This window comes from Carassius gibelio, chromosome B5 (genome assembly GCF_023724105.1).
Source record: "Carassius gibelio isolate Cgi1373 ecotype wild population from Czech Republic chromosome B5, carGib1.2-hapl.c, whole genome shotgun sequence".
Classification (NCBI taxonomy): Eukaryota; Metazoa; Chordata; class Actinopteri; order Cypriniformes; family Cyprinidae; genus Carassius; species Carassius gibelio.
In genome coordinates, this window is record NC_068400.1 from 41,892,254 (window position 1) to 41,916,439 (window position 24,186).

The 24,186-nt window shown below is 36.7% G+C and overlaps 2 protein-coding genes across 6 annotated transcripts in view; both read left to right on the top strand.

The window, feature by feature from the left end:
- Nucleotides 1-1,569: 1,569 nt before the first annotated feature.
- Nucleotides 1,570-22,561, top strand: LOC127957705 (metal cation symporter ZIP14). 2 transcript variants are annotated; one of them, XM_052556340.1, is made up of 10 exons: nt 1,570-1,737; nt 2,730-2,833; nt 7,016-7,310; nt 7,719-7,890; nt 13,922-14,091; nt 16,376-16,498; nt 16,921-17,112; nt 18,807-19,011; nt 19,098-19,282; nt 20,400-22,561. In XM_052556340.1, the coding sequence occupies exons 2-10, from the start codon at nt 2,823-2,825 to the stop codon at nt 20,550-20,552; spliced, it is 1,506 nt and encodes a 501-aa protein (XP_052412300.1). In that variant the 5' UTR covers nt 1,570-1,737; nt 2,730-2,822; the 3' UTR covers nt 20,553-22,561. The 2 variants fall into 2 exon arrangements, with proteins under 2 accessions (XP_052412300.1, XP_052412301.1); XM_052556341.1 differs by lacking the exon at nt 2,730-2,833 and having other exon boundaries at nt 1,571-1,737.
- The window catches only part of LOC127957703 (sushi domain-containing protein 2-like), a 29,184-nt gene continuing 26,595 nt past the window's right edge, over nt 21,598-24,186 (top strand). For 2 of the 4 annotated variants that reach the window (XM_052556336.1, XM_052556338.1), the window contains exon 1: nt 23,939-24,128. In XM_052556336.1, the coding sequence (XP_052412296.1) occupies nt 24,050-24,128 (79 nt within the window). In that variant the 5' untranslated portion in view covers nt 23,939-24,049. Of the gene's footprint in view, nt 21,737-23,689; nt 23,911-23,938; nt 24,129-24,186 lie in introns of those variants that run through there. The other 2 variants (XM_052556337.1, XM_052556339.1) reach the window with 2 other exon arrangements.

A 24,186-nucleotide genomic window follows, 5' to 3' on the forward strand; every position in this document is an offset into this window, starting at 1 on the left:
CTTTTACGCCAATCTCAGGACAGTTAAAAACCAATGTGCCGAGTTATTAGTATCTGAGACCTTCTTTGGTCGTCGAGACCCTGCTCAGCAGAGGTTTCACCCACATCTCAGTCTCGTAGGTTGTGAGTCGCACTCATTGTGACTGAAGAATGATGGCCATGGTGTTGAGAAGTGTCAGGTGGCCCATGTAACCCATATGGAGCAGCAGCAGCATCCCTCTGGGTTGCTCAAAGCTGTTTCCTGTCACTTGACACTTGTCTCAAGCAATCTAGCCCCATCTGAACAAGCTCCTAAAACAGCTGGTGCTCTACCCAGCACAACACATCAGCTGTGTACAGTAATTACAGTTCAAAATGCAACTATTATTCCATCTGCAAGATCATAACTGGATGCAACTAAACTAAATTTAACATGCTATGTGATGAGGTCATGTGGTTTAATAATAGTTTCATGAACTCGTAGTTGTGTCTGAATTATAATACTTCCTATATAACTACATCTTACATCTCAGTCTTTGGGTGTTTGGTATTAATATTACACATCTGCTATTACCACTGACCTTTGACCTGTTTGTTCTTTGAGCTATGATGTATTAAAAACAACTGTTTAAACCAGGGTTGTTCAATAGCTGGATGTGGGGGCAATAACATGCAAACAAAAAACAGCATCCAAATATCACAGTTTTCTCCAAATAAGAAAACATACATGTGCAAGTTTCATAAAAAAAATATTTACATAGAATGATGCATATTAAATATTTTTATTTTATTTTATTTTTTTAATGATTCCAGGGAACATATATTAGGTAAAAATGTTAGCATGAATGCACTGTTAGTCGCTTTGGATAAAAGTGTCAGCTAAATTCATTACACATTTTTTTTTTTTACTATTTTCTTTTTTTTTAAATGTGTGCAATAATATTCCATCGTCATTGAGCATGACCATTTATGTAAAAATGAATCAATATTCTTATTCTGACGTGCATATACACCACATTTTACTTAACTTTAGTCATTTCCCCTCCTTTCTTTGCTCAGAACTATAATTAATCAGGAGGACACATTCTAATGTTTGGAAACATGTTAAAGCTTTACTAAACTGCAATATGGTTTAGATGTTTGTAAACCCTTTTGCAGATCTAACGTTACTGTTTTTGTTTACAAAAACAAACCTTTGCATTCATTCACTGACCATTGTAAATCTTTCAGTATAACAAAAAAATCACGCTTTGATGAGCTAATTTTTTAAAACATCTTGAACTAAAAACAACAGACTCGCCACGTGTGAACAATTTTCTCATTCATTAAAATCGTCTTCCGTCTATTTTTTTAACTACATCTAAAATAAGTGCGTCGAACAGCGCTCGTAGACCTCGAGTCAAAGTATTAAAAATATAATCCAAAAAAACTCTCTTGACCTCGTACAAAAAAAAAAAAAAACTTGTGGGATGGATAGGGCGTGTCTAATAAATATTCAATGCGTTTACGTTCTCGCCGTCCATTGGCTAAGGCTGTGGCTGCTGAATAATTAAGTAGAATTCGTAACTGCGTTCGCTTGTGACGTCATCCCCCCGGCTCTGCGTGTCAGTTTTACGCTGCTGTCTCGTGAATGGGTCAAGACTAAACAAACCGAAAGCGGTCTCGGTTTTAAACGGGTTGCCCCATGTCCCTCCGTTCATTCTGGACTGTCAGATAACGGACCCGTCTCGAGCAGAAAGACCAACAGCTCTCAAATCTGGTAAGCGGAATCTTTTTGCATTATTGTTTATTCGGCTAATTTAGCCGGCTAACGTTAATCATAAACCGCGTCAGTGAGGTGAGCTGCTTTAGCTGAGGCTCTTCAGACCCCCGCGAGGATAAATCATGTTAAATGTGATGTGAGTTAGAACCAGACACAGGTTTATCCATGGCCTGTTTTTAGCAGAGATGATGGGATGTTTATCAGGATCCGTGCAGACACACAAATCTAGCTAATTCTGGTCTGTTTACGTCCTGCGTTTCAGTTTGCTAAGCTACGTAAATTTAACGGCCAAAATCTGTGTTAGCCCTAATTATTGTTATTATTATATAATTATTGATATGCTGTATAGATATGAAGTGAGCTATTTGGCTTTTATTTATTTTTTTCTACATGGTGTGATATAATAATGACAGTTATGATAATAATAATAATAATAGTACGTACTATTATTATTCACTTTTAATTTAAGTTATATATATATATATATATATATATATATATATATATATATATATATATATATATATAATTTTGCAATAATTTTGGAAATTCATTGGCCAAAAATGTATTTAAACCTGTAACCCTGATAATAATAACAATATGATCACATACTAACTTTCTGTGACTAAAACTGTTGATTTATATTTAAAGATGTGAGGGAGAATGTGTACTGTCTGTTTTCTGATATATAAAAATATAAAGATAATGATTATTGTAATCACCTTGTTGAATGCTCCTTTCTTTAGTGACCATAACATTCTCACAAAGTCCTTGGAGGCTTGTCAGGTTTGACTTAGTGTGGAAAGCAGCAAAGCCGCATGTTATCTGTTTTTCCAGCTTAGTGGTTAGGCGAGGGTTTAATTAATGCTGTTTGCTGGTGGTAATTATTTCTGAGGATGCCCCCACGAGCTCTCTGGCATCATGTCGTATCGTTTAATGACAGGTCTGATGATTTAATTACAGTGCTTCATTGTGTCTCCTGTATAAAGGGGCTTTGATCACTGAGTCCTTTGGCATTGGAAGCGAACCATTTCTGCTGAACCAGCTGTTTAGACCCAAAGAACAACTTCTGTAGAAAGTAGATGAGCAACAGGTAAAGCTGATTTTAACATTTGTGTATGCATTCAAAAAAGTTGATTAACTGTGTGAATAAGTGAGTTAGTGGCCGTTCCCAAATTTTTTTTATATTTGCTTTGAATGATGCCATTCTAGGTCTTCTAGGTCAACAGTATTCAAGTTGTCAGCAGTCAGCAAATATACTTTACCAGTCACAGCTCTCAAATTCCTCATATCCTTCAAGAGGGTTTGTTCAGCGGTACAAGTAGTAACATGCGTTTCTGCATCGTAACGATATTGCTTGCATTCTGTGCCTTAATCATTTGACTTTTACTAGAGTTTGAAAACAGTGTCCCCAGAGAACGACACAATTTGAAGTATTAATATAAAAATATATTTGTCAGCCTAATTGGGGTTTCTAACCTTTAATATGTAGGCCTAGTTGACGCCAAAATTAAATTCTATATGCATAAATATTTACTCGCTTTTATGTCTTTCCAAACCTGTTTGACTTTCAGAAGAACACACAAGTAGATTTTTTTTTTTTTAAGTCAGTAGGGTCAAATATTATCAGGATCTTATTTTGGGATAAATGTTTAATTTGTTGTTGAACTATGAAGGTATATTTTACTACATATATTTTTATTACAGATTAATGGTACTTACAACAATTACGTTTAAATAAAAGCATGAATGTGTGTGAGTGCAGCGTTTATTGTAATTTGACCCAACACACTGTTGCTTAAACGGCTTTTCTCACATTTGGATAGATTTGTTTTTTTTGTAGCAAAGAATATTACAGTTCAGCTTCCTTAAAGGCACAGTATGCACTTCCTCTGCTGAACTTTGAAAGGCTTTCCAGCGCTTTCTTTAGACTCTTTCCGTCGATTGTGTTAGTGTATTCTGCTCAAAAGCAGGTGTCTAGTGGGTCATAAGGACCTCTCTTGTGTTTTCACCTGAGTCATGCTTTAAAGCTGCCACATCAGCAGCAGAGCAACGAAGTCTGCCAAGTGGAAAGAGTTGCTCTCTTGTTTTTTTCAGTAGTGTAGAAGTTAGTCTGCATTCCTAATCTACAGCCATTCAATGGATATTTAATGGAATGTGTGTTTTAAAAGCTTCTTGCTTATTTGGGTCATCATACAATTGTGGATCTGAATTTAAAATAATAATAATTGCAAGTCTTACAATTTTAACCTTCTTTTGCAAATGCATGTTAATTCTAAAATAAACAAATGCATAAATAAATAAAAACAACAACCTTATGTCAGCGTACATACACACAAAATTGTGAGATATGAAGCCAGAGTATTCTGACTTTTCCTCAAAATTCCAAATTTGATTCTCACAATTAATTTTTTTTTCTCTCACAGTTCTGACTTTTCTTTCAAATGCAAGGTAGCACCACACAGTTTGGACTGTTTATCACATAATTGAACTTTTATTTTACTGTATGCATCTCAGAATTGCAAGACTGTGATGGAAAAATAAGATGGAGAAAGTCACGGCTACTGTGCAAGTGTGTTCTAGGTTCTTGATCGGTGGTCATTTATTAATCAAAGTTACGCTATTAACAGTGTCATTTTTGTTATTTTATTTTTGTAAATGCATTTAGTTATGACACACTTCATGTTTAGTGTGCTATATAATTGAACTGCGTGTTGTGACTAGTTCTGAATGGACTATTTATCAGCGGTTGATCAGAGGTGTGTGCTGTTCACCTCAGCTTTTGGTGGCCCTCATATATTATCAATAAGGCAGTGAGGAGGATCATGTGTCCTCTCTTTCTCTCTCTCTCTTGCTCTCTCCAAACCACACACACAAGCGTAGTCAGCATAGTACAGCCGGCATCAGCATGGTGTGGTTAACCTCTCCTTTACACACCCTGCTGTTTTTGAGAAACATTCTCATGCTCTTTTACACCCTCACTGTGATCGTGAGTTGGAACTGAGCGCACAATGCTGGGGAATAAATATCGAACTTCTCCCGGATATCGTGCATGAAATCAGATTATAAAAAGCTGTCATTTACTTCCTCGTGTTTACTTGATGGCAATCAGTATTGACATTACTCAGCGGGTTTTACTTCTCTTTCACAACCACGCTTTTGTCTGATCTTTCGAAGACGCTCTCTGTTTTTCTTGGCCTCACGTTCACACAAAGATCTGGTCAGGTGAGGTTCAGCAAAATGAGTCTCGGCTGGTTCTTGAGTTTAATGGCACTTTCTTTAACCCTGAGTCGTGGAGCAGACATGTTACAGTCTGACTACAGAGGCATGATTGTGAAGTTCATTCAATGTATTTTTGTTAATGGGTCTTAATCATTTAACACTGATATACACTAAACAGAGAAACCTGACTTAAAATATTGATGGGAGTTGTTACTTTTGGTTGTAGTAACTAGAATTCTATCTCTATCATTGTGATAAATATATACAATATATTAGACAAAATCCATCCGAAATAAGAAGTGGTCTTTGGTGAAAGCGGCTTTTCTGTCCGATATTTTTTAAATTTCACAAATTTGAGCTAAGCAATTATGTGGACAGAAACATACAAAAAACTATTGTATACAAAAATATTGAATTCATAGGGCTGAAAATGATAGTGCTTGTATTAATTTAGATTGGGATATTGATTAATTTTGATGGCTGTGCTTCCAGACTGTTGTATGCTTTCCTTTTGCATTTCTCCATGGGAACACTTGATATGATGCAACATCAAAGAACGTGTTAGTTTATACTGTTGGAAGTAACATTTTCTTTTCTTTTCTTTTTTAACCTTCTGGTTGAATCATGGCTGAAATTTGAGAATTGCTTTAGTGGTGGTTTGCTGGAAACCTGCTGTTGTGTAAATCTCAAGGATAGCATTAGGGGATTCAGTGATGGTAATTTTCCATATTGTTCCTAGCTTCTTCACACTCTTGGTAATGACTGGTTTGGGTTTACTCTCTTCCCCTCTTCAACAGTGGCCTTTGAGACCTTTTCTGAAGGCCCCCGTGGGGCCAATTATCCATTGTTTGTGACTCAAATGTTAGGAGTTCATTCATTTGCTTCTTGTGATAAACATCCAGCCTTTCATGCATCAGGAACTTTGTAGACCTCGAGTCCCAGTGTCTTTCAGAAAGCACTTGAATAATGTGAACCTGTGTTCTGTTTGCATCACATCAGGACCTTCGTTAAGTCCTGACCCAAGAAAAACTGTTTCCGTTTCCAGCATTTACCCATTTCCATTGAGAAGACTATTTCCCAGTAGCTGTTTATAAGAAGCATTTATTAATATCAGTCAGATTTTACAGTCTCAGGGATCTCAGAAACCAATTTTAATGATTAATAAATGATAAATCAAATTTCTTGTAATGCTTTCTGATTTAGCGGTTTTAAAAATAAATCGCGCACATTGAGATATTGTGAAAATATTCAGTCAGTGCTATTTCCATATACTATATAGTGATTATATACTTAATAAAAAAATTCTGCTTTATTTTCCAATTAGAGGTCGTCCGATATTGGATTTTGCTAATACCAATAGCAAGGTTGGACCACACTGGCAGATACCGATTAATTAACCGAATTTTTTAAAAAGAGATTCAGAAAAAAATAAAATAATTTTATTTACAAAAAAAAAAAGTACTAAACCATGCTAATAGTAGCAGTAGTAGTAATAATAAAATTAACAGTAATAATAATAGTAAATGTTGAAATTACCACACTCTAATAGGGCCCTATTAAATCGGTTAAATTCCATTTTATTTATTTCCAAATTCTGTTATTTAATTTTTCTGGATTCTGTTTTTTCCATTTTAATTTTATTCCACTCCTTTTTAATAGTTAAAGTTTATTAATCATAAAGTAAGTCTAATTAAATAAAATCATGAAACGTATACATTTTCAAATGAATTTAATAAAAGTTTAACAAAACTTACATGATTAGGGCCCTATGAAATGTTTTATTTATTTATTTATTTTTAAACACTTTTACTGTACTTTGTCTACTTAAAGTGCATAGAATGGAGTCTCTGCTAAAACGATACCTGATTACTGTTGGGCTATACCATTGTTTTTTAATAATTTGCACCTATGAACGTTTATTCAGCAAGTAAATCGTGTTCATTGTGATTTTTTTCTGAAAGATAAACTACTTGATGGCCATTTAGTTTCTGGATATAATTCTCATTCGTTTGCCTAATTCTCTCATTTCCCTCGTTACTGTATGTCTATGTAGAGCTCGACGTGTTGCTGGTAGAGTCATGACCCTGAGACCAGCCAATGGCTGCAGACAGCTGACCTTGACCTTTGGCCTGACCCTGACTCTAGGCCTGCTGCTGTGGCCAGTAGGAGATGTCAGTGGTCAGGATGGACCGTCTCCTGCGCAGATCCTTCAGGAGCTACTGACACGCTACGGAGACAACACCAGCATCTCCGTTCCTCAGCTCCGAGCGCTCCTCGTGCGCTTAAACGGAGGCCAGAGCGGAGACCATGATGCACAAACACAGCCCACCAAAACCAATGCATCTCAGGTGAGTCAAGAAAGTGACAGAAGATTTGTCCGCATGCTGTTTTTTTTTTTTTTGTTAAACTGCACTTATAATAGTATAGCATTTGTGTATTCACTTCATTAAGTGTTTTATCAGAGGCATTATCTATGGTGTTCTTAGCTTATTTTTGACAGCTGAATAGTTGTCCTAAGTTGACCTAAAATTATATATTTTTCATTAAATGCTGTTTAATGAATAATTGCCTTTTGTAAATATTTAGTTTAAAAAAACTTTCTTCAGAGAGTTATTATCGGTTATTTTTTCAACATTTTGATTCCTAATCCTCAGTATGACCTTGAGATATATCATTGTGAGACCTCAGAGTCAGATCTGTGGTTTCTGTCCTCTCAATGCTGTTATTGAAGCAGTAATTGAAACCTGTGTTCTCAGTGCTTGGCTGCAGACACTCTGGCAGCGTATGGGATGAGCGAACAGTCCCGTATAGATGAACGAGGCCTGCAGGAAATCTGCCCTACCATGATACAGCAGCTGGACACACAAGCGTGTAAGACCCAACAGGACCAAGAGGCAGAGACCAGCCCCAGACCCACTGATGCTGAGGGTGAGATCCACTATCCATTGATAGTCAATGCATACTAAAGGTCACGATGCTTGAATTATTTTGGTTAGTCAGGATGTTATTGTCATTATAAATATATATCACTGTTAAAAACAATTGTGCTGCTTGATATTTTGATGCATTTTGTTTGATGTTTCTTACGAACTCTAAACAGTGGTGCACTTTAAAAATGAATAGAAAAATTATTGAACCTAGGTATAATTTAATGCACATCTATAGGCATAGATAGAGTCTTTATTTTATTCCAGAGAAGACATCTTGATTTAAAATGCCTAAGCTTGTATACGTACAGTATATCAGATCCAAGCAACATCTGGATTCAATCACAGTTCTCTGGTGGTCAGTATTCAGAAGCTGAACTGAAATATCCCTCGTGTAGGCCACAGATATAAATAAAAACACAAGACGGGGAGAGTTCAGAGAATTGTGAAGGAGAGAAAGTCATGGATTCGGAGAACAGGATACAGTTTGACACGCGCTCTATAATCAGTGATTTGTTATTTTTATGAGTGTTTCAAATGCGTGCATATATTATTGTTTTTGTATTCACCATGACCTAAAACAAACCCTGTCTATAACATATTATTTTAGTTTTATTGATTTGAAATTCTTATTTTGTAGCTCAGCATGTTTAACATCTGTGTGTTTTCTGTCGCTTTGCATCATGCTGTGCTTTATCTGCTAAACGAGGCACTTCTGGGTTTTTGGCATTTCTTGTGCATCCTGGCAGCGGGAGAGGAATTGAAAGGAGAACGTCGCAGTGATGCTTCCCCTCCGCAAATCAACAGATAAAGAGAGAAAAGAGGAATGTGTGCTTTTAGAGATTGAGTCTTCCAGCATCCTGTTCTCAATGCAGTCTTAACAAATCACACTGCACTGGCTCAGTCCAGGACAGTGATGGTAATACAGGTGCTGGTCATATAATTAGAATATCATCAAAAAGTTGATTTATTTCACTAATTCCATTCAAAAAGTGAAACTTGTATATTATGTTCATTTGTTACACACAGATTGCTATATATATCAAATGATTATTTCATTTTGATGATTATAACTAAGTTAACTAACTAACTTGTATTGGTCTTAATATTATATTAAGACCAATACAAAGAAAGGATTTTTAGAAATCTTGGCCAACTAAAAGTATGAACATGAAAAGTATGAGCATGTACAGCACACAATACTTTTGCCTGAATGACTGCATCAATGCGGAGTGGCATGGATCAGTCTGTGGCACTGCTCAGGTGTTATGAGAGCCCAGGTTACTCTGATAGTGGCCTTCAGCTCTTCTGCATTCTTGGTCTGGCATATCGCATCATCCTCTTCACAATACTCCATAGATGTCTATGAGGTTAAGGTCAGGTGAGTTTGCTGGCCAATTAAGAACAGGGATACCATGGTCCTTAAACCAGGTACTGGTAGCTTTGGCACTGTGTGCAGGTGCCAAGTCCTGTTGGAGAATGAAATCTGCATCTCCATAAAGTTGGTCAGCAGCAGGAAGCATGAAGTGCTCTAAAACTTCCTGGTATACGATGTGTTGACCTTTGACCTCAGAAAACACAGTGGACCAACACCAGCAGATGACATGGCACCCCAAACCATCACTGACTGTGGAAACTTTACACTGGATCTCAAGCAACGTGGATTGTGTGCCTCTCCTCTCTTCCTCCAGACTCTGGGACACTGATTTCCAAAGGAAATGCATAATTTACTTTCATCAGAGAACATAACATTGGATCACTCATCAGCAGTGCAGTCCTTTTGAAACGATGCGCTTCTGATGCCGTCTGTTGTTCAAGAGTGGCTTGACACAAGGAATGTGAAGCTGAAACCCATGTCTTGCATACGTCTTTGTGTAGTGGTTCTTGAAGCACTGGCTCCAGCTGCAGTCCACTCTTTGTGAATCTCCCCCACATTTTTGAATGGGTTTTGTTTAACAATCCTCTCCAGGCTGCTTCCCTTCGCCTCTCTATTAATGTGCTTGGACACAGAGCTCTGTGAACAGCCAGCCTCTTTTGCAATGACCTTTTGTGTCTTGCCCTCCTTGTGCAAGGTGTCAGTGGTCGTCTTTTGGACATCTGTCAGGTCAGCAGTCTTCCTCATGATTGTGTATCCTACAGAACTAGACTGAGAGACCATTTAAAGCTTTTGCAGGTGTTTTGAGTTAATTAGCTGATTAGAGTGTGGCACCAGGTGTCTTCAATATTGAATCTTTTCACAATATTCTAATTTTCTGAGATACTGTATTTTTGATTTTCCTAGTTGTCAGTTATAATCATCAAAATTAAAAGAAATAAACATTTGAAATATATCTCTGTGTGTAATGAATGAATGAATATAATATACAAGTTTCACTTTATGAATGGAATTAGTGAAATAAATAAACGTTTTGGTGATATTCTAATTATATGACCAGCACCTGTATGATTATGAAATAATCACCAAAGAGGATTTAGGACGGGTTCCAGGCCAGACCCAAACCAGCATCATTTGGATAAGCACAACAGCTCAGTGCCTCTATAGCAATTTTATTTTATTTTTTTTGGATTCTGTCCTAAGTTTTCCTCTTCAGTGGAAACTACTGGAACCGTTCAGGAGACATTTTGTACTGTACTTTCAATACAGTACTTAAAAATAAAATAAAAGGGACAAATGCATAAAAAGAAAATACATTTTGAGTCTTAGAAAAACCCAATCTTTCATTGTTTTTACAAGGACAGTTCAACCCAGAAATTAAAATTCTGTGATCATTTTCTCACCCTCACTTTCTTCTAAACCTGTTTGACTTTCTTCTGTCAAACATATTTATTATTATTATTATTATTCAAGATTTTATTTTTTAACCTTTTCAAGGAGAAATTAAAGTTTCTGTGATGACAGGTTCTTTTCAAATGTGAAATAAATGGTAGTGTTCCTTTGGCTCAGTGGTAGAGCATTGCGTTAGCAGTGCAAAAGGTTGTGGGTTCGATTCCCAGGGTATACATGTTAGGCAAAAACTGTAAGCCTGAATGCACCGTAAGTCGCTTTGGATAAAAGCATCTGCTAAATGCATAAATGTAAACTAATTTTTTTTTTTTTTTGAAAGGTGGAAGAAGCCTGTTATTTCAGTGTGCTGTTATAAACTCAGTGATGCATATTTTAATGGCTACATGTTACTACTGTTATATGAAAGAAATAGATTTCCTAAAATCATTTCCTCCTCTGTCTGTTGTTCTCAGCTGTAAACAAATGCAACTCTGTGGTTTTGGAGAAATGTGATCTTTGTACACACATGCACCTGCCACAGTTCACTCCCACATAATGACATCCTCTCTCTATCTGCACACGTGTCCATTCAGGAGAGTGTTTATGACGGATGTCTTGTATTTCCAGGGATTCCAGTCTGGCTGGGTTTAATGGTAGCAGAGCAGTGTACATTATAACCCATGCACACACAAAATGTGGGATGTGTCTGCTAATGTGTGTGTGTGTGTGTGTCCTGCAGTGTGGGGTTACTCAGTTCTGAGTGTGACTCTGATTAGTGCGTTCTCTTTGACTGCTGTTTTTGTGATGCCCCTGATGAGGACGCGGTTCATGCGTTGGACACTCATCTATTTCATCGCTCTGTCCGTCGGGACGCTGTTCTCCACCGCCATCCTGCAGCTTCTGCCTGAGGTTCAGTATCCATCCACCCGTCTCCACCCAAACACACCCAATCAACCGCGGATCAGGATTAATCTCAGAGGGCTGTCTGGAATTGTCGCCTTTTCTTTCTTCCTTTACACAATGTTTTCTTCCTTTAAAAGCAACAAAACATCCATAACCACAGTAAAGATTTCCTCTTTCTGAAGCTCTTCCTCTCTTTTAAATTTTATTTCTTCAATGATCTTTCTATTGGTAAATTTTAGGGCTGTAAAAACTGTTAAAAACTATAGTTTCACTATAGCAGGGGATTTTATATTGCATGACTTAGTCCTTTGCAATTTGCAGTTGCTAAAGAAGGCTCATTAATAGATCCATTGTAGTAATTTATTTTATATTTGTGTAACAATCCACATACATCGGGAAGAAGGAGGCGGGAACCGGCGCACAATCAAAACATAATTTTAATATTTAAAATAAATACAAAACGGCGCACCAGCCCCTCACGGCCGACTGGTGCGCATAAATAAAACGCAAACACATAAAATAATGTCCCAGGCCTGGTCCTCTCTCGTCCTTCACGGTCGTCACTCCAGTTTTATATCCTTCCATCTCCTACGTGGGACTCAAGACCGGCGGTGGGGCGCAGGTGTAGCTCATCTCCAATCACTACACCTGGCCTCACTCCTCGTTCCCACGCCTCTCGGCCCCGCCCCACTCGCCACATACCCCCATCGCCCCTCGCAGGCCGGGGGGTACCCTCGAGACTGCGCTCTACTCCCCACCCCCCCTCCCCCCTCCCTCCGGGGGGGACCGCTCACGGGGACCTGCAGGAACCTGGGGGTAGGACAGACGAGGCGAGAGAAAAGGAGATGGAAGGAGGAGCGACAAGGACGAGAGAGGGGAGAGAGAAAAAAAAAAAAAAAAAATTCCGGTTCCCAGACGCACTGCTGCTCGGCCCTCCACCGGCTGGGTGATCACCTCCGCGGTGCCCGGCGGTGGCACTGGACGGCCCTCGGCGGACGGCACGACACTCCTCCGCCGCCCGGTGGACGGCGACGGCTCCTCCGATTTTGGGCAGCGGCAGGAGTCCCCCGTTCCCTGCCCCTCCGGATTCAGTCACGGAGGCGGCAGGTTCCGGCCCCCTGGCGAACGGCGCCGACTCCTCCGCTCCCTCACGGACGGCAGCCGCCCCTCCATATCGTGGGCGGTCGGTAGCGAGCTCGCCCGTCCCCGGCAACTCGCTCCAATACATTTTTGTGTTTCTCTTGTGAAAATTAATTTTTAAAATATAAATTTCTATAGATTTCTGCAGTGTCTAATTTTCTGTGTTCCTGTCAGTTAATAAAAATGACCAATTAAAGTACAGATATTATTAAAATTGCTAGAAGCATGGAAAGTTTGGATGGTGTTTGAGAACGGTAAAAGTTTGGCTTTTTGTGTTTGGGTTGTTCAATGTTTGTTCCCACTTTTTTTTTTTTTTGGAAAGGATCCGGATCCCACGCCTCAATTTGCCTCGCCACTTTTCAAATGGTTCCTCTACCCCTGAATACTGCCTTTATTGTTTACCACTAACACTATGTTTTTCACTGGCTCATTGGTTATGGAAATCACACCTTCATTAAAAGAGCTAATGAAGTGCTGCGTATCCCAGGATGCTCTCTGTTGGGTTGTTGGGTGTTGATGGTTCACTGGCTGGTCATCATGAATAAGGGTGTTTTCAGTTCCTCTGTTGCCTCAGGAGTAGATCCCATCAGCTTGGAATGACCTTCAGTGACCTCATGTTTTAAGGCATCATTTGTTGTATGATGGTCAACAGGAAGCCCCCCCCCCCCCCACGCACACACACTTCCTCTGGGAATAAAACACAATGGACTTTAATACGAGAACCACATACACTACCATCAAAAGTTTGGAGTCAGTCATTTGTTTTTAAAAGAAGTTAATAGTTTTATTCAGCAAGGATGCATTAAATTGATCAAATAGATTTTTTACTGTATTTTTGAACAAATAAATGCTGCTTTGTCGAGTGTTTGAAATGTTAAAAAGATAATGTATTGACCCTAAATTTTTTAATGGTAGTGTAATAGCATGACTCTGAAATGTCTGATTTATTGCTTTTAGTTTATTATATAAATTGACATCAACTGAAAATGTAATTCATGAATATGATTTAATCTTGTGTATTTTCTTCAAATATGGTTGCATGAATTAATTTGATCATTCAGTGACCCACAGGAGGAGCAAATCTCACATTTGAGATTCTGAATGTCAAACATTTGCCTAGTGTTAATTTTTCTGATTAATTCAAATATTCTTTCTTCTTTTTCCCCTTCCCGTGCTCTCTCTCTCTCTCTCTCTCTCTCTCTCTGTCCTCTGGTTGTTTGGCCAGTGTGGGGGTATGGGTTCCTGTGTGTGACCGTGATATCTCTGTGTTCACTGGTCGGGGCGAGTGTGGTTCCCTTCATGAGGAAAACCTTTTACAAGCGGTTGCTGCTGTACTTCATAGCCCTGGCCATTGGTACTCTGTACTCCAACGCACTCTTTCAACTAATCCCAGAGGTAGAGCGGACACGTGTGCTACACAGTACACAATCTTTAGAGTTTCCTGAAGCCGATAGAAGACTTTGAATCATTGTGCATTCTTATTGGATGCAAAATAGCAGATTGCAATGGAAGCCCATTTCTGCCACTGAATAAAAAGATACAAAAGATAGTTGCGACTATTTATCTCGCAGTTCTGACCTTTTTTCATTATTGCTTGATATAAACTCACAGTTGTGTGTTATAAAGTCATAATTGCGAGATATGAACTATTTTCATTTATAAACTAAAATAAAAACTTTAAAAGGTAATTGGCACTTTTTTCTCACAATTTTGAATTTTTTTTATTTAATGATATAAACTCACAATTGCGACTTTAAGTCATAATTGTGTGATACAAACTTGTAATTGCATGTTATAAAGTCAAAACTGCAAGATAAAAAGGTTATTTGCGACTTATCTCACAATTCTGACATTTTTCATAACTGCGTGACAAAGTCACGATTCTGAATAAAATCAGAACTGTGAGATATAAACTTGCAATTTCATGTTATAAAGTCAGAATTGCGATAAATAAAAATACTTTATATATAAACTGAATAAAAATAAAAAAGTTAATTGCGACTTTTTATCTCACAATTCTGACTTTATCATAATTGTATGATATAAAGTCGCATTTCTGAGAAATAAAATAAACTGAGATATAAACTTGCAATTGTGTGTTATACAGTAAGAATTGTGAGATATAAACTATAAAAAAGGAATAAAAAATAAAAAAGGTAATTGCGACTTTTTATCTTACAATTCTTGACTTTTTTTCTCAGTTGCGCGACATAGTTGCAATTCTGAGAAATAAAGTCAGAACTGCGAGATATAAACTTGCAAGTGCGTATTATAAAGTCGGAATTGCGATATATAAACTATTTTTATTTATAAACCGAGTAAAAAAGGTAATTGCCACTTTATCTCACAATTAAGACTTTTTTTCTCATAATTGCGTGATATAAACTCATAATTGCGAGACAATGCTGAGGACAGAATTCAGAACTGCGAGATATAAACTTTTTAACGAACTATAGCGAGGAAAAAGTCAGATTTGCGAGGTTTTTATCTCGCAATTATGACTATATCTCAAAGTTCTGACTTCATTACTCACAATTGTGAGTTTATATCACAATTCTGTGAGAAAAGTCAGAATTGCAAGATACGTACTCGCTATTTTGGGAAATTCAGAATTGTGAGCTTTTATCTTTTTTATTTTCTGACTTCATAACTTGCAATTGTGTGTTTTTATATCTCGCGATTCTGTGGAAAAAGTCAGAATTGTGAGATAAAAAGTCGCTATTACCTTTTTTTTATTTATTTATTTATTTATTTTTTCAGTGGCAGAAACGGGCTTCCATAAATTGCACATTCTGAAAAAAAAAAATTCAAATTTTGTGTTCTAAATATTAAAATAGCATGTTTTGGAACAATGTGAGGAACTGATATAATTTAAATTTGCAAGTGAACATTCCCTTTAAGCACAAATATAACTCTTCCTGACCTCAGTGGTTCTCCCCAGCTGGAAGGCTAATACCTCTATTGTTGTTTTTGTTGGAGTTCTCACAGGATGGATTTTAAAAAATCATAGTAATGACCATTTATTGCTGATTTTTGTATCTGACTAAACTATTCAAATACCTTAATTAAAACCATTAAGTGAATGCTCAACTTGTGAAAAATCTTAAATCGGAGGAGAAAAGCCAAGCTAAATGGGGAGAAGCCCTGAGGCATTAGTGAATTACACTAAGACCCAATCCAAAATAAATCCCATACTCACTCTTCATGACAGCTTGTGAAATAAATGTGAAGAATGCTGTTACTCTTCATTGTTCCTGCTGTCTAGGAGAGTGATAATGAGTTTATATTTAGATCGGATCCATACTAAGTTTATTATGTACTGCACACATTCAGATTATTAACACTTTATATGCAGCTTTCTCTACCATTCAAAGGTTTGGGGTCCTTTTTTATTCCCATACAATATTAAATAATAGTTTTTTTTTTTAATGCATTTTAAAATGTAATTTATTCCTGTGATGCCAAGGCATTTTATGCATGCATTCTTGCTAAATAAAAGCATTAGTATATGTATCTTACAACCCCCAAACTTTTCAATTGTAGAGTCGTACAGCATCCTGTGAAGATTTTTATGATAATAAAACACAACAGTTTCTGATTCAAGGTTAATAACAAATGCTGTGTTTAAAATAAGATTTGACATCATAAATATGCTCTTTTTTTAATACTGTGTGTATAGGCCTTCGGATTCAACCCCATGGAGGATTATTATGTGCCTAAGTCTGCCGTCGTGTTTGGAGGATTCTACCTGTTCTTCTTCACAGAGAAAGTCCTGAAGATGATCTTAAAGCCAAAGGACAGGGTGAGCTTGCACTAATGATCTGTTGGAGCAGTCGCTTTAGCAAACAGCTTTATCTGACATTGTCATTGTGACATGGGTTCGCAGTGACATCAACAACAGGATGTTATCTTTAGAAACTTGTGAGTTTTCCATTGGAATGTGTGAACAGTATGTACAATATGTGTGGGTCTGGGTTTAGCTCCTAGCATGCTTCGAGAGATTATGATTGGACCAAAGATCTTAACAGTCATGAGAATATATTATCCTTCTGTAATTGTTTGGCTACAGTCAGGTTTATAAATGAATTTTTGCTGTTGACTTGTTATAATGCAGCGCCCTCTAGTGGAGGGTTTTCTTTGCAAGCTTATTCAGTCGCTCTCTTTTTTTTTTGTGTGTGTGCTTTCTCCTCACATTTCTTCTTATCTAATCGTCTCTTTTGTTAGGAAGGGCATGGCCACGGCCACAGTCACTTTCCCGCGGAGCGCTATGCCAGCTCTAATGGAGATCTGGAGGATGGTGTGATGGAGAAACTGCAGAATGGAGAGACTGGAGGAGCATCTGTACCCAGAGCCGAAGCAGATGTCGGAGGACTTGGAGAAGATGACAAAATTCTCAGCACTGGCCAGACAGTACAGGTCAGGAATAAATGTGGTAATCTGTAGTTGCATTTAATTGAGTTTAACCTGTTAAATGCCAGGGTTCTCGTCGCATGTCTTTTATGTTTTTTGAGGTTGAATTGAAATCAAATACTGCTATACTGACACTTAATAATTCTGATTGTGATGTCTACTTCATAAATCTTGAGAGAAGTATGGAAAAACATGTTTTAGGTCACTCAAACCATTTATGGAAATGAAGGCGTTACTAATGGGGTTTGATGGACATCTAGTGGACAAGCTTGGTACTGCGCCCAAACAAAATCTCACCGAAGGCCCATTTTTTGAGAAATCAACCTCAAATTTGGAACATAACTTGTTTAGAATTTTGATTTTTGATTTTCTAGCAGTTTTAGAGTAAAACATGTTTTGTAAAATATATTGTTATATTGTATGTTACATTAACAGGTTAAGTGACTTTAAGCCTCTCATAATTAGGGTTGCAAAAAAGGTGAAAAATTTCAGAAATATTACAGAAAATTTTTTCATCTGGGGGAATGTTCCAGGAAAAGTTTCTGGAAATTTACCTGAAATGTTCCATCCCTTTGCAACCCTACTCACTATTATATCCCCTAAAACCTGCTTGAAAATCAAAATTGACCCTATTAAGTTTTGTCATTTTAAAAACTCTTTGTTGAATTACAGCTTGGAGATTCTTAATTTAATGAATGCTCTGACTTTATTTTCATTCATCTGTTAATAATGAGTAATGACGTCATGTCAACAAAAACAAAATATAATAAATGTGTTTCCAGAGCTTGTAGATGTGAATAATCTCATAGTCGTTTTGCTGTCATGGTGTGAGAGTTGCCCTAGAAATATATTTTTCTGAGTCTCAGGCTTGTCTTCTTGTAATTGCTGTAATTTCAGCGCGACATGATTCATCAGTGCGTGTTAGGATTTTTAAGGACAAAATTATTATTTTTTTAACTTCTTTTTTAACAACTTTTTCATGTCTGAGCTTCAAGTGCCCTGCAGATGCTAAAATAATCTTTCATGATTCAATCAAAGACTAATGGATAAATAAAGTAAGAGATTACATTACACTCAGAAATCATATTTAATGGTGAGGACGCTCCCAGAGTCGTTTGATCTGATTTTTGGGGCGATATTGAAAGGCGATACAAATCACAAAAGTCTTTACTGTCACTTTTTATCAATTCAGAAAACACACTGACCTCTAGAAAAATTTATATTTTGAATAATGCTTTTTTTTTTACTTCTGAAAGCATCCTGAAAAGTTCTCACTGGTCCCAAAACATAATAAGCAGCACAACCATTTCCAGCGTTCATAATAAATCAGCATCTTAGAATGATTTCTGAAGGATCGTGTGACACTGAAGACTGATGCTGAATAAATTGCATTTTACATTGTGACCCTGGAGCACAAAACCTTAAGTCTTAAAGTGTCAGTTTTTCAAAATTGAGATTTATAAGATGAATGAACAAGCTTTCCATTGATGTGTGGTTTGTTAGGAGGACAGTATTTGGCCGAGATGCAACTATTTGAAAATCTGGAATCTGAGGGAGCAAAAAAACCCACATGTAAAAATTTAGAAAACCATTAGCATTAGTGAGCATAAGCGATTTCCTTCAAAAACCTGAAAGTCTTAGTCCAAGCGTGTTAATGCTGTGTGTGTGTGTGTGTGTGTGTGTGTGTGTGTGCGCCGCAGGACTCTCAGAGCTCGGGTGGATGTTATTGGCTGAAGGGCAGGGGTTACTCTGACATCGGGACTCTGGCGTGGATGATCACTCTGAGCGACGGTCTTCATAATTTCATCGATGGTTTGGCCATCGGAGCCTCCTTCACTTCATCTGTGTTTCAGGGCATCAGTACTTCGGTGGCGATTCTGTGTGAGGAGTTTCCTCACGAGCTGGGTGGGTGTTCATGTCTCTCTGTGTGTGTGTGTGTGTGTGTGTGCAGAGCCTGTCGTGTAAACGCTCTGCTGTATCTCTGTGTCCAGGTGATTTTGTAATCCTGCTAAACGCTGGCATGAGCATCCAGCAAGCGCTCTTCTTTAACTTCCTGTCAGCGTGCTGCTGTTATCTGGGCATGGGCTTCGGCATCCTGGCCGGGAACAACTTCTCTCCTAACTGGATCTTTGCTCTGGCCGGAGGCATGTTCCTCTACATCGCACTGGCTGATATGGTAAGAATTGGGATTGTGTTTGTTTTTATTGATTCCTAAAAGTGGGTTTCTAAGATCAGATCGAAGAGCTTTTTTTTTTTACTTAATTTGCCCTTCTGCAATTGAAGGTCTTAAATCAGAGCGGGAAAATCTTAGATTCAAAGTCATGGCATAAATGTTGCATGCACTGCAAAAAAAAAGTAATGTTGATAAAAATAATTTTCATCACGATTTTTGATATCCAGAATATTGAATATATAAATGTTCTGCAATCGAGATACATTTACTTGTGAAATAAAATTAAGAAATGAACCTTTGATTTCTGAGTTTATATATAAATATATAATTTGTGTCGGTGTGGGATGAAAATTGCTTTTCTGTGTGATTCAAGTTGACTTTTCCAAGCTCGTCCACGGATATTTGTTCTTTCACCTTCATAAAACCTGCATAAACCCTGTGTTTTTTAATTAAAATTAAGAAAGTTATTTGATTACATACATTTTGGGGAATAAAAATCATTTAAGGTACATGCAAACTTAAACTTAAAAACTATCATATGTTTCTAATGGATTCAGAGAACAAATAATGTTTGTTTGGGAAAACACATTCCACCTGCAGATGGCAACTATTACTGTGTGACTGATTTTTTTTTTATCAAGGAAATTATTAGTTACTGAAGCTAAAATACATATTTAAAACAGCTGTTAGATAAAAACAAACTAGTACTATCTTAAAATAAAAAATATATTTATAAACAAAAAATATATATATAATAAAAGTCACTTTCATAAGCAATGCAACCAAAGATTTATATTTCAAATAATTGCTGTTCTTTTTTTAACCAATCTTGAAAAAGTGTATCATGATTTTCACAAAAAAAAAAACTAAAATAAGCAGCAGAACTATTTTCAGCATTATATTCAGTATATTGTTATATTTTCTGAAGACTGCAGTAATGATGCTGAAATTTCAGATTAAAAAAAAACATTTACTTTAATTGTAAAAATGGTTTTCAATATTGTTTTTAGCTGATCAAATGAATGCAGAGGGATAAGACACTTGATAACTATGAAAACAAAGAGTGGCATCATCCCAGAACTGATATATTCCCTGTATATTCCCTTGTGCCTCTCTGCAGTTTCCGGAGATGAATGAGGTGAGTCGTGAGGAAGAGGAGGCCGGAGGAAGTGGCTCTCTGTTAACGTTTGCCATCCAGAACGCAGGGCTGCTCACAGGGTTTGCCATCATGCTTGTGCTGACCATCTACTCTGGACAGATACAGCTGGGATAACAGAGGACCTGCACACAGACAGTATCTCGAACGCTGACTGGTGCCCAGCTGGACTAGGTCATGACAGTAATGGGATTGTTTTGGCCATAGTTTGGGCTCCGAGTAAACCCTGGACTGTTAAAATGAGGCTGACCTGTGAACTCTGCTTAAGATTCGTTTAAAAATCTGACGTTCTTTTGCCTCCAAGACTTCCATTTGATTTTTAATGTATTTAATTTTCAACAAAAAAGACTCTTTCCTTCAGAGACCGTGAGCTGGATGGGATGAAACTTGACTCGTTTTACTGACGCTTACATTTTTTAAATGTATGTTTTTTCTATGCTTCATACCAAATGTTTGTTTATTCAAAACAAAAACATTATAAAACCCCAAAAAACATAGATATAGAGTAGTTGTTCCGCCCTTATATTTCTACTAAACTGAACGTTATATAGGTCACTTTAATCAAAGGTTACTGTGCACTGTTGTGTAACTAGAGTTTAGTTTGGACACAAAGCGATGTCTGTTCTCTAATATATCCCTGTTTGATTTTCCCCCTCAATGCCATTCCATAACAGCAAGTGAAACACTAAAGCACTCAGTGTTTATTTTTTATGTCAAGCAGAGACCAAGGTTCTTCCAGAAAATATTCCTTTAACTTGTTCATATGTCCACAATAAGTGGTGCATGCTTTTAAATCATTGCTTTTTGCTTTTAATTATGATAGTTCCTCTTATAATCATAAAACACCTTTTTTCCACATCCTTTCGTCTGATCTGAATGCAGTACTCCTCATAATTAGGAAATGTGTGTAAATGCATTGTAGTGATTTATATACAATAATACGATCATTCCTTACAACTTTCCTTTATAATTAATTGCACTACAGCACAATTCTTAGAGCTCTTTGCTAATGAAGCATCTGGACTGACTGAAATCATTTTGAATATTAGTGGATTTTAAGTCGAAGTGTGTAATTGCTCCAGCGCTAGTTAAATCAAACTAGCAAATGATTTCCTAATCGTTGCGAAATATTTACATATTTAAAATAGAGTTTTCAAATCCACAGTGTTTAAACGTTTAGGAACAAAGACTTGCTTGTAACATTATAACGGCATATTAACACATAATATCATTTTATTCACACTTCTGCTTTCTAAACACGGCTTTAATATTAGAAGTGAACTTTAGAAGTCCTAGTAAAGGTACGTATAATTACATTTCTATGCAGCAGCATATGATTTTAGTAATGAGATTATTCAGTAATTGATCAGCGTTTGCTCACTTGCTATCACTTTTGTCTTCCACATAAAATAAATTTCCCTTTATGCTTTCATTCCTTAATATTCATGCTAGTAATATAGTCGTAACAGTATGCTGTTGAGCAAATAAATACAAGATGTTTCTGTTCTTCACATGAAAGGTCATTTTTCAGCTCTGTATGAACTGAACCTGATGTGTTCTTGTCAACAGATCTGATTGTACAGTAACTTCATTTCAGGGCCATATTTGTTCGTTTAGACTATCAGCGTTGTTTTTTTATATATAATTCCCCTTTGTTTAAGTAAATGTAGTTTCATTCAGCTTTGTGCACAACGGCTATGCATCGACAGTCCTCTGAGTTTATGCCTTAAAGAGAGGTGGTCTAAACACAAAGTTGTAAGTTTTTGTACCTCGTTTTAAAGTTTAGTAATATTTAAAAACTATTTTGTAGTGTAGAATGTGTGTGAATGTCTGTTTGTGATTTTTAAGTCATTGATTTATGTATTTTGAAATCAGTCATTCATTGTATTTAAATGATGGTGAGTAAATCAACATCTCCTTGTTTTTGTTTTGAAAACGCATTATTTTAATTACTGTAAACATCTCAAGTGTTGTGTGAGTCGTATGCAACATGTGAAATCTGAATGCTGGTGCAACGGTTTTGTTTTTCTTTAGAAATGTTAAGCCATGAGCTTTAAGTTCATCTTTTTGTGCAATAAAAAAGATAAAAAATTAAAAACATGAAACAATCTGATGCAAAACTTAAACTTTTTGTTTATTTAATGTGATTTTGGTTTCTCCATTTTTTTTAAGGGAGACTAATTATTTGAGTGCATTATTTTATGCCTATGCAAGTCATATAGTTATATTATTATTATTATTTTTAATAAGACACATCGAATCTTTCAGACTTTCATGAGTATTCATGCTTATTAATATGCTTTTAATTAAAGTTGGAGATGGACCTAAGTATTTAACTCTTCATTAGGTTTGCACTTTAATTTGCTTTAAAAGATACTTATATCATTAATAAAACTATGAATATTGAAGAATTGATCGAAACTTTCCGGGTTTTCTAATGCAGGTAATTCATCTGAATTTAAAGGCACATTTTGTGCTTAGTTAACTTGTAAGGCCATCAACTGTGCTAGTTTCCTTAAATATTCGTGCATTGCTCCTCAAAGACTTTAATCTCACATCAGCTCTGTCTGTTCATTTGCAGACACGTGTTTGTTTACACTCACAATAGATTCACAAACCGTCGAGCTCTAATGTGTCTCGGTGGATAAAACCCCCTTCAGGAATAGAGTCGTTTACAATATTACAACTTAACTATCTGAAAACTCCTCCAACATCCCATTAATAACAGAATGATAGAAATATCCTCTGATTTCTAGCCTACTAATGGTGTGAATCAATAAATCAGAAGCAGGCGATACTGAATCATGTCAGGAGTCGACTCAATCGAGTCATGAGTCAAACTCTTTAGTTCATCATAGGTGCAACGACATTAGTTTATAATTAACAATTTATTCTTTAAATAACATTGTATAATAACGCTAAAGTTTAATCTTCAAAGGCATTAATTTATTTACCATATTTAATATGTGTTAATATTGAAAAACAACAACTTTTTAACAGTGTATATAAAGATTGAAGGCATCCCATTTATTTACATAAAATAGATATATGCATACTATTTATATATTTACATAACATGCTTTGATGTATAAAGTAAATTAAATCTTTAAAGATGCTTAAAAAGTATAGCAATGTATAATGTATTTAAAGTTTATTTGTTTATTATTGTTTACTTGATTTAATGGACTTTAATTTTGAAGCTTTATTTTGGGGGCATTGCCGTAATCGTCGCATCGCGCGCAACCCAACTGTGTGTGTGTGTGTGTGTGTGTGTCTGTCTCAACTCTTCAAGTTGCAGTGGAACAAGTTCAAAACTTTACAATCCTTATGCATGTGCACGTGTAATGATAATGCTTTGCAAAGATAGCAGCATTAGAGGAAATAAATGATGTGCACATATTTTGTGCCAGGGGTTTCATTTATTGCCTCTTGGCTACAATCTGCAGCGTGTCCTTGACAGTTAAACAGTTACAAGGTGAGAGAGAGAGAGAGAGAGAGAGAGAGACCTTTGTCACAATGTTATGACTGGAGAACCACACAATGTGTTTCATACCATCTGCATACGACGCCTTAAACTGATATGAAAATACCTCGGTTTATTCTAGACAGAAACAATGCTGTGCAAATATAAGGACAAAATGCATCTCTGTATGTTAATGGTGCTGCTTCTTCAGCTGTTATCCAGGACTGCAGGTAAGTTCTCTGTTCATGTACTGGAGTTTGAACCAAGTGTTGTTTTGTTATTCTGTCT